Here is a 14,861-nt window from a genome sequence, read left to right on the forward strand (position 1 = left end):
ACAAAGTGATCGACCAGCTCCCTGTGCAGACATGTGAGTATTTCTGGAGATACTCTGGGTTGCACTGGAAGTCTGAGGTGTACAGAGTGAAGAGAGACCGAGGGTACAGTTCCCTGTGGTGCTGCTGTGCCGCTACACTAAGGTAAGGGGTCACTTGTCATTGTGTCCAGCTTAGAAAGTCATTACTTGTGTGGTGCAAGTCGTTACCTCAGCCTTTCCTAGCCCTGCAAGACACAGCAAGGATTGCTCTCAAAGATTTTATTACAGCTGGACAATGACCCAAGTCATTATCAGTCTTAGACTCAGCGGCGACCTCTAAAAAGTTTAAAAACCAACTGTATAAACAAAGGCCCTGGTGAAAGATGCTTCCTAAGGCATCACCAACCAGCCATATTCAGAGGCAAGCCACAACACTGACAAACAAACAAATAAATATACAAATCATTTCCAAATTGGACTACTTAGAGATGGTCAGTGCTGCAGTGTTCGGGGGCAGACAAATTTATTCCAAGTCGCTGCAGCTGTCCAATCATGGCCTTGTCACGCTGCAGTCTGAGTAGTAGTAGCAGCTCCCGCTGCTTCTCTTTGAGAAGGAGCTGAACACACATGCTGAACAAGTCAAGTTTTCAGAGTTTCCTGTCTCTCAGACATATGCCCTAAAATTCCCTCTGCTTCCATTGGGATCAGACTCCCCACTGCCATTCTTAAAGAAGACGCTGTGGTCAGAGGTTGAGGGAGTCGTCTTGAGAAAACAGCTCCTTCTCGGCCTCTCTGCAGCAGTTTGCTCCTCGTCACTTTCCTCCCTGCTCCTCCATCTGGGGGTGCTAGAGCGAAATATAAGACTATTAAGCCTTCAGTAGAGGCTATATACCTGTAGCAGAATGTTGTAACCCTTCTGATGCCAGCTACTGATATGCCAGCACCGGTAACTAAGTGGTTGGCGTTAGCAAATAAGAAAGACAACTACTCATTTGCTCATTTTTTGTCCAATTTTTGCGTTAGCATGGAGAGGCTAACAACTAGCATCTCTAAACAGGTAACTCACTAGATTACATACTCCCTTGGCTGGGTATTAGGACTGAGAGCCTTTCCATTAGTATTTCTAGCCTGGGAACCATCATGCTGAGGCTCTTATTTGCTGCCTTATATATTAGCATGCTGAAGCTAACTGTATAAACTGCTGAGTTACCTTGTCTTCTTTTCTACTAAGTGGCAGATATATTGTGCATGTCTCTCTTGCAAAAGACATTTCATGCCAAGAGAACCTCATGGTAAAATAAGCTAAAATCATATCACTAAGTCATTTCACAGTGTTGTGCACCTCTTGGGTATTTTATGTGAATGAAAAATGTTGAATGCATCTTTTAAGCACAGGTTGAAACAACTGATATTTGGTCACAACATTAGTTCTTCTTCTCAGTAGATTTCAAACTACATCCAAATATGGCCCACGTTGTGTTACTAAAGAACTGTAGGTTTGGTAGCTTTTGCAAATAAATGCCCTCTTTCACAAATGTCAAAGTAAGATTTTAGCCTGAAGTCTTTATAATTGAGCCTAGTTTAAATTAACTGGATGTTTTTAGCATTCGTTTTCAGTTCTGCTTAGGTAAAATATCTGCAAAGATGCTCCAGGAGTTGGTGGCTGACAGCTTTGACAACCTTACTGTGTTTACGGTGACACCTATTGACATTTACACAAATCTGTAGCTCAAAAGTGATCAAATGCACTCCTGATCAATATGGTGCAAGAATGATCAGCTGTTAAACCATTTTCAAGACAGTTTTATTAGATGCTATGTGGACTTGGCTACAAATTAATAGAATTCTAAATCCAGGGTAAGTCATTCACAACTCTGCTCTTACTCTATACAAGAGACTCTCAACACTAAGTGAAAGCATATAGTATAATTTTATAGTTATACCCATTTATGTGACCAGGAAGTCCCACAGACCCCAAACATGATTTCATGAGAGAGACCTCAGAGCCACAGACTGCAATAACAGCCAAGTCAACACTAGATGGCAGAAGCGTTCCTGATGCTAAATTGAAAAGAAGATGTGCCAACTCAGCAGCTAATGCAGTTAGCTTTGGCATGCTAGTAAGAGTAAAAGTAGCAGATGATGTAGTATGTTGTCAACTTCTGTATGATGATTTCCAGCCACTCAGTGTTAATGCTCAGCCAAGGGAGTATCCAATCCAGAGTGTCACCAGCTTAGAGATGCTAGTTGTTAGCCTCTCCATGCTAATGCCCTGCTGAGACAGTAGATGATCCAGTGGGCAGCTGTGTTAGATGCATCAGTTACCATTCGGGTCAAATAAGTAGTCGTCTCCTCATTTGCCACCACCAGCCACTCGGTTACCAGTGCTGGTTACCAATGCTGGCTTATTATTGGTCAGATCAGTAGCTGACTTCGGCACGGACACAGTCTCCTGCTGTAGGGTCTGCTTAGTGTTCAAAGGTCGTATTTTTAGCTCTTTCACCTCTCCATAGGCCCAGAAGCTGAAGGTGTGGATTTTCATCCTCCTCTCCACCATCTTCCTCAGAGAATAAGCTTATTCCCCAAGTCATCAGTGTTCCAATCCACAAACCCACTACTTTCTGAACAGTCAGATCTACGGTCTCCTCGTCACCCTGATTCCCACAAACATCATTCTTCCTTCTCATCAAAAAGTGCAAAAATGTCTACAACATAATGACCCTTAGCCAAAGAAACTGAAAATCTTAATCAATGATCCTGTTCAGCTCAAGGACTCCCTCAGCTGGAGGATGCCCTCCAAAGGAGAAGATTTTCCTTGCTTTTCCTATAATAACAAACAGTACATTAATTTTCTACAGGGGTAGTGGATCACCTGAAGTGTAGATGCAACTGTCCTCTAGTAGTTCACCACAAACACCCCCTGCAAGCACAAACATGGCGACTGAATGATGAACAAAAACAACCATGTTTTATTATTTTATTCCTTAAATGAGGGCAAACAAAATAACACTCGGGATGGGGGCCAATAAAAAATTAATCAAGACGAAGGAAAGGCATAACAAGAAGTATGTATAAAAACAAGAAGAGAATGTTCACTTTCTTAAATAAAAAAAAATAAGTCAAACAAATCAGTTTACTCACTGACAGACCAGACCATGGACTTGGACAGAAAAAAATAAAAATAAAAAGACCAGAAAGTAATATTAAAAGTATAATGAGTTGCATAAAATAATGATGGAAACATTCTGTAGGGGACAAAATATGAATTGGCCTGCTTATAAGATGTGCACAAGGTGAAGAGGACAGGAGAGAGCACAGTTCCCTGTGGTGCTCCGGTGCTGCTTCAGTCTAACATACTGTGGTCTCTCTGTGAGGTAGTCTGTAATCCATCTCACCAGAAGTGAGTCCACCCCCATTTCTGTCAGCTTGTCTCTCAGCAGGGGGGGCTGGATGGTGTTGAAGGCACTGGAGAAATCAAAGAACATGATTGTCACAGCACCACTCTCCCTGTCCAGATGAGAGTAAGCCCTGTGTAGCAGATAGAGGATGACATCCTCCACGCCCACCTTCTCCTGGTATGCAAACTGCAGTGGATCCTGTGCGTGGTGGAGCTAAGGGTCTGAGGAGATGGCGCAGCAGCCGTTCGAAAGTCTTCATGATGTGTGATGTTAGTGCCACTGGTCTGAAGTCACCCGGCTCCCTGGGGTGTTTTATCTTCAGAACAGGGATGAGACATGTCTTCCAGAGCACGGGGACCCTCCCCAGCTGCAGGCTCAGGTTGAACACATGCTAAAGCGGCTCCCCCAGTTCAGCAGAACAGGCCTTGAGCATCCTTGGACACACTCTGTCCAGGCCTGCTGCTTTCCCTGGGCACAGCCTCATCATCTCACCTTCTCCTTGGTTATGGTGAAGGGGAGGGGGGTTGAAATGTCCATGGTGGGGGGGGGTGGGGGTTGAACTGTTCGTGGTTGTGGCGGGTGGTCTGCCGTCTGAGGTGATGATGGACATGATGGGGGTGTGAAGTGGGCAGTCGCTGGCTGTGGGAGCTGGAGTATCAAACCTGTTTTAAAAAAACAGGTCTGGCTGGTTTGCTCTCCCAGCATCCCCCTTGTCTGTGTGACACCCATACGTGTAATTAAACTGTTTTCATTCTAGTGATAAATTCTGTTTTGTGACAATTCAGCAATCTACTCACATGTTTGTAGTAGAAACTCATTTGGAATAAATAAATAATTTAGGTAAAGGAAAAAACTAAAACTTATTTTGCCAACCATCCTGGCGTGGCAGGCCTCCGACCAGCTAGTGCTAGTTCGCTACTGCCGCCATATTTTCTTCAGCAGTTTGTGTCTTTAGATATCCACCTGAAGTTCAGGTATAAATTCAGAAAATAGAGAATTCTGCGGGAGCCTGAAAGCGCATTATGGTTTCCCTGACAACCGAGGAACTAGCCAGGCTAATTTGAGCAATTTCCGTTAGCCACAAGCAAACTTGATTAACCGCATAGTAATTATAGCATCAGTTTAGATTAAATAAAATGAAATATAATCATATGTAAAAATTATTAGAATTTTGATAACGGACAAACACATTACATACAACTCAGACACAAAACTTCAGTGTTTTCCTGTCACATACCTGTCCATCCCAAAAAACTAATTGTCTGGGACTCACTGTTGACTATAATAAAATACACACAAGAGCTAAAATCTAAAACATTTTATACCGTCAGATCCATGATGTATCAAGCTGACTACCCTGATAACCTCTCAGCAAAGTAAGCCAATGTTTGCAGAGTTGCCAGAAAAATGGGGGAAACTAGCAGATAGAGCTACCCTGAGAAGGTTTGTTTGGAAGAATTTTGGATTTTACACCATAAATGGTGGAGAGAGACATGAGATACATGACAGTTATGGCCTGTGAACTGTTAGGGGGAGGTGCACCGTGACATCCCTCACTAATAGAAATCGAGTGTTTAACCTTGTAAAACATGTTCCATAAGATGTATTTCTACGTGCAACAAGACACGAGTAACATCAGTCATCAGTGCTATGGCTCCAGAAATCCACATCTGCCTGGATTATTGACCACAGATCTAAGTTTGTAAGCATGAAGGGTTGTATGTCAGAGATTAGTAGCACCAGAGCACCATAGCGGACTGTACTCTTACCGCATCTCTTCACTTTGTACACGTCAGACTTCCAGTACAACTGAATCCTGTCCTCTGCACAGAAGACTCTGCAGTAGTGGGGTGTAGTATGCTGAGCATCAGTTGATCTTGAAGGCAAAAAGATTGGACGGACGGCAGATTGGAGAGGAAATGCAACACTCAAGCCGAAAAAAGGGAAAGGTCAGAATCTACTTCTTGAGGAAGCTTATTTAATGTTTGCAACAGGGTGCTGCATATCTTTTTCTGTAATGCAGTTCTCTCAGGGTGCTCTGGCTTCCTTCCACCTTCCGGAAATATGCATGCTTGGTTGATCTGTGACTCTAATGAATGAATTCTCTCTGCAGCCATCTGTTGGGATAGTAGCAACAGGGCCAATAACCCAGAGAAAGTGAACCAACTGATGAACGAGACTTGTGCTGGAAACTGTACAGGAGCCCCTAGAACCGATTGTGCAAGAACAATGATGCAAGTTGCTGAGCATAATGGACAACACGGCACATTCTCTATGAAACAATGACCAGACAACCAAGTGCCTTCACCCAGAGGCCTCTTCACCTCCACTGCAACAAAGAACGGTACAGATGGGTGTTCCGGCTCTCAGCAAAAACCAAACGTGATTTGAGATGACATCCATACGTGTAGTTAATTATAAAAAAAAAAAAAAAAAGGAAATTGACTCCCAACGATATGATTATCAGAACAATTGCAATTTTTTTTTAAGTGAGTGCTTAAGCAACCATTTGTTTTAGCTTTAGCTGTACAAACATTTGGGTCATTTATGACAAAAAACATGTTTTTAAACCTTTTCATATATTCAGTGTGCAAATATGTTTGTTTAAGCTGTAATTGAGAGTACGTTTTCCCTTTAATATGTGGCAAGTGGTATGAAAAAGGAGTCGAGTACAGTTTGAAGGAGAAAAGGCTGAGCTGTGCCATTTTAAAGGAGCTGGAGTCCAAAATTAGCAGCAACAAGTCTGCCGGAGGGATGAATCCTCCCCAGAGCCCAGACATCAACAGTATTAAAGCAGTGTGGGATCATCCTGATAAAGAACAGCACAAAAGGCAGCCAACATCCAAAAAACAGCTTTGGAATTTCTTTTGAGAAGCCTGGAGAACTATTCCTGAAGACTAATTAAAGAGATGACAAGAAAAGAGGATTCAGACTGTGTTGAAGAGTGAAGATGTCAATGCCAAACACCCCTTTTCCCTGGAATTCCCTTTATGCGTGCATGTGTTACTCCAGGTTGTAGTCACTCCCGTTTAAAGATTTTTTTTCGATTCTAAACTTCACAGAATGTCGAACAAAAAGTCGTTTCAGACACCATCGCTTGTTAAACAAATGCACTGAACAGGAGCCCCATGTTCGGGAACACAGGTTAGTATTTTATTTAAAACAACCATTGAGGTGGAAGGCACTGACAGAAATTCTCTTTGTACAAAGCAGCAATCATTTTCTCTGCTAATACTGTACACTGTAACATCTAGAGGGGTGCGCCCTCTCCATTTTTCAAATGACATTTGTCCAAATAATAATAATAATAATAATAAAATAAACAAAAAACAAACAACACCTACACAAACTCTTTCAACCACAAACTGACAAAAATGTGTTTGTCAGTTTGTCTTCTTAACTTAGCACAGCAAAGGTCACAATGGCTCGAGGCTCAGCGTATTTGTGCATGTAATACTTCTGTTACACTTTGGCTTAAATAAATACGAGACATTTGGTCTGGAGCTAAATTACGTCGGAACACCAATGGAGACAGAAGCAGACGGTGCATCTAGGCCCCTCACAACAACATTCACACCCGATATCTTAAACATCTTGAAAGAAAATGTCCTCGTGCAGCATCTGCACTGAAAACTACCGCAGATTAGGCATATTGCACATTGCGCACACCTTATGCTTTAAAGTGCTGCACCGATCTCATCAAGTCTCTTCAAATTAAAAACAACGTTCAAGAGAAACAGATCACCATATTTCACCTCCTCCTCCACCAAAATGATCAAACCTTTAAAGATCCATCATCTGTCAAAACACGGAGCGGGGCAGGAGTAGTGCATGCTGACTTGGTAAGCCCTGCTGGGAATATTAGACTTCGGATCCAGAGAGGCGGCGATGGTTTGGGTGCCGCCGTGCTGGGGCCCGTTAGGAGCCTGCAGGCTTGTAGTGGAGTGGCTGAGGTAGGAGGAGGGCCTGTGGTTGTTGGCCAATCCCGACTGTGGAGCCTGCTGGGGATACTGCACACTGGGCAGGTGCAGGTACTGTGCCACAGTGGCTGCTTGGCCTGAACTGTGGTAAACCGTCTGGCCCTGCTGCTGGCCAAGCTGCTGGCACTTTTGCTTGTTGGCCTCTTTGACATCGCTGTCATGTGCACTGGAGAGAAAAAAAAGAAGTGTTATTCAATCATTCGTAGTGAATAGAGTCATTTTTCCAACCTCTGTGGATACATACGTGAGTAGTTTCTCTGCACACGGGACCAGGTTCTCCCATGAGTAGCCCGTGAGGCGCTGCAGTCGGGGTGGCCACGTGGGGGACAGGTGGAGGATGAGGCGTGAGGCGGCCACACAGGCAGCAGCCACCATTGAGGGTGTGAAGCACAAAAACACGTGATCTGAAGACGAAAAGTAAAGGAATTATAGAGATGTTAAGCTTTCCTTTTTTTGTGTGTGAAAACACATGCGTACTCACAGCGGAGAGAAGAACAGAGTTACTTTTTTTATGGTCATGAACTAAGAATAAAGAAATTGTAACCACGGAACCTCGTTAAAAGGGTACAAAAAAACCCAACACAATGCCTTTTTTAAATTTTTACCTATAAAAAAAGAGAAAAACAAAAAAACAACAACTCAGTACTGCTTTGTAACACATTAAAGGTACTTAGGAAAACATCTTCATTCAGCATTCAGATTCAAAATAGCGTGCAGAATGCCATTTAGAATGGAAAGCTTTGCCAACATTTCCCACATTGCCATAACAACTTGTCCTGCAACTCTGACACTACCAGCTCAAGGTCTTTCGGGGAACCAACCCTGCGGGTTCCTGACCAAGTGTTGGTATCTGGGAGTGAGAATGAATGAAAGAACACATTCTGTTGAGGGACGATACATTTCATAGTTTAATAGAGATTAGGCCACAAAGATATATAGTTTTCTCCAGTTGAGTATCAAGTATCACTCTCCAGTTTCACCCTCAAATTGGCAAAAGTCGAATGCAGCTCACAAACAAATGGGTGATATCATTTTTGCTACATTAATCGCTTACATACAATCTATGTGTACACACGCTTCATCAGTTTTGACACATGTAGACTTTCTGGAGGGGCGGATCGAGTCCCTTGGGTTGGGTCTGTCAGTGAGATGGATCACTACAGCTGATTCATCAGCACAGCAGACGAGTTCATGAGACGGGAGGTGGACGCGACAACAGAGAGCCGACTACAAAACAATCTTTTTGGTCCCCCCCCTTTAGGAATGTTCCTAACAGACTGAATTACTCCACGCTGCAGCGATGATAAGAACTGGTGGATTTCTTTGAATAGAGGAGCTTCAATGCTTCCTTTAGCACACCCTTTGGACCATCCTTTATGAGTGGAAAAGGAGAATCTTTTCAAAACGATATGTTATATCATATCTTATTATACTAATATGATGCAAACATCATGAGCGTATTCGGTGAGTTACATTAATCCCTTTCGAGGAATGTGTTTTGAACATCTGGAGATTCCCTTTAACATGTGGTCAGATTTTTTTGTGGCACGGCTGTCTTCTCCTAAGTCTCCTAAGAATTCCACTTGTCCTTCCTTGAACTCTTGACATTTTCGAAGGTCAAAGAAAAGTGATTAGGGAATGACTACAGGAGGTTATTCTTTTTAACTATCTGACCGGATCCGAGATGTCACACAAAGGGCTTCTTTTCTCGTTTGTAATCTTCAGTTTTTTCCACTTCATTTTCACCACCAAGTGGCCATCTGGAGTGAAGCAACCAAGTGTGAAAAAAAAGCTAGTTACATCCTCGAGTTCTCCGTAAACATCTGTGGCGAGCAAATGATGACGCGATAGTAGGAAAACACTGCTTTGTTATCTGCACAGTCTTCCAGTTTTCCTTACTGAATGACGTACATATTAACCACCCACTTCTGCTCTGTGGAGTTGCTTCCTCTTGTGCAGGAATAGGCTGTTATAGGCTCTTGATGTCAGTTTAGTGTAGAAGGCCTTTAACAAGAGGCGCTGCACTAATGAACAGTATGATATTCTTATGCAAGACAGCCATAAAGGGAAACAATCCAAACATAAAATGCCATTTACCTTGCAGGGAAACCTCCAGGAAGTAATCCGCATACTTTGCCATGTACAGTTTAGTCTTCTCCAGGCTGGCCATAGGCCAGCCATCATGCAGATCCCCCTCATGAACGGCAATAGAAAGATAGTATTCTATGAAATGAGCGGCTGTAGGGAGGTAAAGGTTCCACTGGAACGTTTCCAACAGGAGCAGCTCCATGTGCAGTAAACCCTGTTTGGTCAGGACCAGGTTCATGGAGCTCATGCAGGTCAGGCTGTTCAGAGTTTCCAGCTTTGGCACCCGGTCCTCCCGTTCCTCGAATTTACCTACAATGATAGGGAAAAAAATAGACAAATCAATCGCATCGGTGGAAAGACAAACCAATCAGGCTGGGGATATGAAATCAGCAGGCACTTACTTGCCAAAAGGAGACAGGAGAGCGAGACCATGTGAAGCTGCTGCATGGTGACGTCATAGCGGTCCATGAAAAGGTCCAGCAGGTAGACAGCCAGGTGTCTGGCTGCGGGACAAAGCCTAAAGCGGTTGCTGACGATGGCTATGAGGTCCGCAAAGTATCGTCTCAAGTTGAGCTGAGGGGACTGACCTTTGTAGGAAGGCAACTTGAGCTCCTGTTAGACAACACTTTGTAGATAAGATCTCAAGACCACACATCCTTGATTGCTAAGCACTGATTGAAAACTGACCACCTTATTTTCATGTTTTCCTCATCAAAGCAGAAATCTTAGACAGCTTGAAATAAGATGTTAAAATTGAGATGCGATACTTAGGAGTTCCTTTTTCTATAGTAGTCCCATTTATTGTCAACGCCACTGAGTTCTCGGGTAGCACTCACTTTGTATCGCAGCGCCTGGTATATATCTGCAGCAAGTTGTCCTTTCCACCATTGGTCCTCTAGCTCCATTTAATACAGTGCTTTGGAAACTTCCTCAAGGCAAAGGATAGAAAACGTAATTAGTCGACAAAACACTTGATGCTAAAGATGCTCTTCACGTGGAAAACTCAACTTCTGACCCACAGTCACACTTTCCAACTCGCAGCGAGACAGCCACATAACTGTTCACGTTAGCGGTCAGTGGGTCTCAGTGCCTTTCGTCATCTGGGACGTGAAAATGAATGCTAGTGAATGTTACTGGTGCGGCTTTAAATGTGGAGACTCACCCAATGAGCACATGTAGTGAATATTACGGACAGTTTCACTGAAGTAAACTCCAATCTAAACGAGCCAAACAGGGTTTGCTCGCACTCATTGTTGTAGCCGCCGAAGCTTGACTGCTCAGCAGCACGAGCTCATCAAACTCTACGGGTGCGTTCAAATGCTGTTCGAACTACAATCCTTCGAAGGAGATGCCATGAACAACCGACTGAAATTAAGCCGAAAGGCCTTACACATTATGTATAAGTGAGCGAAAAGCATCACAGACTAATGGTATATCAGTTCACGCGCCTTTTTTCATCCTTTAAACAAACAAACAAAAAGGTTATCTAAAACGTCTTATCACTTTTAACTAACCCATGCCCTAATTAGGTGGTTATTAGAAAATAGGCTCGAAGAAACATAATGGTTAAATGTATTTTTCCCCTCCCAGAAATATTTATGCCTAGATCACAACTGTCTTGTGGAGATATCTCTGAAGTGCGTGAGTTCTTGATTACCTTGAAAGCGTCCCTCGGTGACCAGTGAGTGTAGAAGTAGTGTTAGGAACGCAGCCAATTACAAACAAGTACAACAACACATAACAACCAATCACTGTATAAACTAGACAGCTTTGGCCTGGATAATACATTGTAGAAAGTGATATACACACTTTAGATATTCATTTGATATAGTCTATGGTGTTCACATAGTTGCTTGCCTTATGAAGTAAATAGTCCATAGACAGGGATTCCAAAATGCATTTGTGTAGGATTTAGATGACCCAGAGCAAGATTTGTATGTCTATGACTCAATATTGTAAGATTTTGGCTTTTGGAGGACAGAACAGATCACAGTGACATGCCATTCTGATAATGGAAACAAGTATGTTGCAGTAAACTTTTCAACACAAGCAGCAACACTGCACACCGTTTACACAACATAATGACTAAACAGAAAGAGTGCCTTCAGTCAGAGGTCCCTTCGGCTCCGAAGCAATATGAATCGGTACAGAAGGTCATTCCTGCCTACCACAATAACTTTAAAGAATGACTCTCTTTATCGACTCTTTGCTCTTATTTTGTGTTTCAATTTCAATTATTTTTTTCAGTCAATTACATACACTGCAACAATCTAATTTCCTTTTGGGATTATTAAAGTATCATTCAAATTAATTCAGTGTAAAAGTTCATACGCCGTTCTGCACATTTCCAGGTTAAGTACAATAAACTTAACTTTATCTTGTTTACATTTTTTGTAATACTGTTATCAGGCGGAAACGTGGTAAACAAGCTTAGGATTTTGAAGAGTAATATCAGAAAATCTGTGCTTAACATGGAATGTATTGTATTTAATTGGAAATCATGCAATGCATTGGTTTTTACCCAGGGTTGGTCACACTTAAAATTAGAAGAACATTAAAAAAAATCCCCCAAAAACCCAGAACTAATAACTTTTATTTGCAGTTTTTCTACGTTGAATTCAGAGATTCTCACTTACCTCTGCCCATCTTGTTTAGCCAGCTTTCCTGCTGTAGTGCTAAGGCTGAGGCACTCTGAGTGACCTTAAGCACTTCAGATTGTTTCTTTATAGGGTTCATGATGCATGGTGGGAATTTATGAATTATGTTCTCCTCTCTCTAATAATAATGCAAAAAATTTAGAGTGAAGGTTAAAGACATCAGCTAATCCTTTGTGCAGTACCTTAAATGTATGGAATATGATGTTGATAGGGGGCAAAGGATTTCTACATACTGAATGACTTTAAAAATTCCTATGTTTGGCTTGCTAACACATCCATGATAGCAACTTAAGATATATAGTCTTGCTTCCTTTTAGGAAATGCCACTAGATGGACACCATAAAAATGTTTGCTTACTTTGTTGAAACATTGTTTTTTGTTTATGTGTTTCTGCACGTCCTCATCCCCAAAAAGAAGCCATGAAACCATTAAGTTTCATGCAGGCTTACCAGGTTCATGACCAACTCAGTCCAAAATGGGTCAATTTGCCCTAACAGCAAATGACAGCCCAATTCAATTTGACCCAAATAAATCCAAGCAATGTTAATGTCCCACTGGTTTTCCCAAGTCTTTCCACAGCACATGTACTGCGCCACACCAGATAAGCAGACAGACTCACTTTGATCATTACATAGAAAGAACTTTATCATATATACATCATACTACAAACAAATTTTAGCTACAGTTATGAATAAATGTCCACTATGTTGAGCCAATAAATGAGGTAAAGAAATTATCAAGTCAAGAGTTTAAAAATACTGTACCAGTCCTTCTGGGGGTCCCAAGCAGACATATGCATGATATGCAGCTGTTTCACACTTCCAATAAAATGATCAGTCAGAAAACTTCAGCAAAGGACAGAAGTAAATCCTTTTGTGAGTGGAATTTAAATATAAAGCACATTAATTATTTCTCTTATCCCTTCTCTGGAGCACTTAGGCACACTCATCCATCCATTTTCTGTACCCGCCTAACCTAATTCAGGGTTGTGAGGGGGGCGGGGGGGCTGGAGCCTGTCCCAGCTGCCATTGTGCAAGAGGCGGGGTACACCCTGGACAAGGTTACCAGTCCATCACAGGGCCACTTGAGCACATTCAATGAAAAAAAAAAGACTAAGAAGGTATCCAATGGCCTCAAATTGCTCCCATGTTGTGCCTAAACAATAAAAAGAACAGTCCTGAGAGCATGGCTCCATCCAGGGGTTGAGTCTTAAGAGGATTGGTAATGCTAACTGCTCTGCAGTAGACACTGCTGAAGTGGTGGGTTGTCTCGCTCTTAATGGACTGGAAGTCTCTTGCAGAGGAAGCAAAAGGCGCCCTGGGTGGACAAAGCTGGTGGCAGTCCATTCAGTGCGTCTCTTTTTCTTGGTGTCATGCAGTTTCTCACTAAAGATCAGCTGACAGCCACTGACCTGGCCCAGGAGTGTGAACAACCCGCTGATGGCTCTTTCTCAGAGCACAGGGCCAGAAATGCTAAACTGGAGATCATAAGCAGTCTTTGTTATTGACATAATACTGAAAATAATCCCTTTAAAATGTATAAAATCCCAGTGCATCAACAAGCATATTTAGTTGACGAGAGCAAATGCCAGTCTGAAAGGGTGTCTTTTAAGAAATAACTTAAACTGTTCTAAGGTTTCAACATTCTGGGTGTTATGAGAAAGAAAGTTGCAGAGTGTTGGAGTCTGGATTTAAAAGGCTCTGTCCCTTGGGATCTGCAAGCTGGAGATTAGAATGGACAGCTGCCCCGTGTGAGAGGAACAACAACGTTGGGTGGGGGTGCAGAGGTGAAGGAGGTCAGAGAGTTACTGAGTGCAAAAACAGGATAGGATGTATAGGTGAGTTGGAGGATTTTGATTCATAGGGAGCCAGTGTGCTGCCAGGATGTTTGCAGCAGAGTTCCAGGCAGGCTACAGCCAGTCCGGGGAGATGGAGACTCTCTTACAGTCGTTCATGCAGGAAGTGACAATGAAAGGATGAGGAATGATTGCATTTTTGTGTAACAATCTCTTTAACAAGGTTAGTTGTTTGAAATTACTAGACTGCTTTGTCTAGTGTGAGAACTAGCCATCGACCGTGTGATCGTGTCATTGTGAAATGAAAACCAAAAAGTGATCTAGCTTCCCTGTGGTACACCGGAGTCAACGTAAAGTTTCCCTTCTCAAGCATTTTTTTTTTTATAGAATGGGTTTTACTTAACATGACACATACCTGTTTGAGCCTTTGCATGGTGAAACCCAACTGAGTATCATCATTTAGAATGTTTTTCATGTAAAAAAAAAAAAAAAAATACTGATTTCTAATGTCATTAAAACCGCATTTGAAGTAATTATGGCTCAAAGATGGCATCTTTGGTTTTGTTTTCAAGTTGATAATCACATTTAATTTTTTACATAATTACAAGTATAAAAAGAATACAATATTAATTAGAAATGATGAGTATGAGACTTTCATTATGACATGAGATTTTCACATTGAGCGATGTTTCCCTATCACTGGTTGTGTTGCACATGATATGACCACAAAGCCTGTGTTATGCAGCCTGTCTTTATGTTTTAACATCACACCATATACAGTTCTTCCTCCACCCGAGAAAGATACAGCACAAATAGAAATAGCCTTTATTTAGGTGTATGAAAAGATAAGTGAACAGTTACAGAACATGGGTGAGGGTGCCACTGATCTAGTGCCACAAATATATTTGACTTACATATCCTCGAAACAAGAATAAAACAGCCAAAGTGAGATGCAACTGAAGGG

General features: G+C 42.2%; 2 protein-coding genes across 2 annotated transcripts in view; one reads left to right on the top strand and one right to left on the bottom strand.

The window, feature by feature from the left end:
* The window catches only part of opn3 (opsin 3), a 200,632-nt gene that overhangs the window by 132,398 nt on the left and 53,373 nt on the right, over positions 1-14,861 (top strand). The window lies entirely within an intron of this gene.
* Positions 7,106-10,717, bottom strand: ccnj (cyclin J). Its single transcript, XM_072390407.1, has 6 exons — positions 10,608-10,717; positions 10,282-10,370; positions 9,847-10,057; positions 9,455-9,754; positions 7,602-7,761; positions 7,106-7,523 (listed from the first exon to the last, which is right to left on the bottom strand). The coding sequence occupies exons 2-6, from the start codon at positions 10,348-10,350 to the stop codon at positions 7,172-7,174; spliced, it is 1,092 nt and encodes a 363-aa protein (XP_072246508.1). The 5' UTR covers positions 10,351-10,370; positions 10,608-10,717; the 3' UTR covers positions 7,106-7,171.

This window comes from Leuresthes tenuis, unplaced genomic scaffold (assembly GCF_036924035.1).
Source record: "Leuresthes tenuis unplaced genomic scaffold, fLeuTen1.0.hap1 SCAF_8, whole genome shotgun sequence".
NCBI lineage: Eukaryota > Metazoa > Chordata > Actinopteri > Atheriniformes > Atherinopsidae > Leuresthes > Leuresthes tenuis.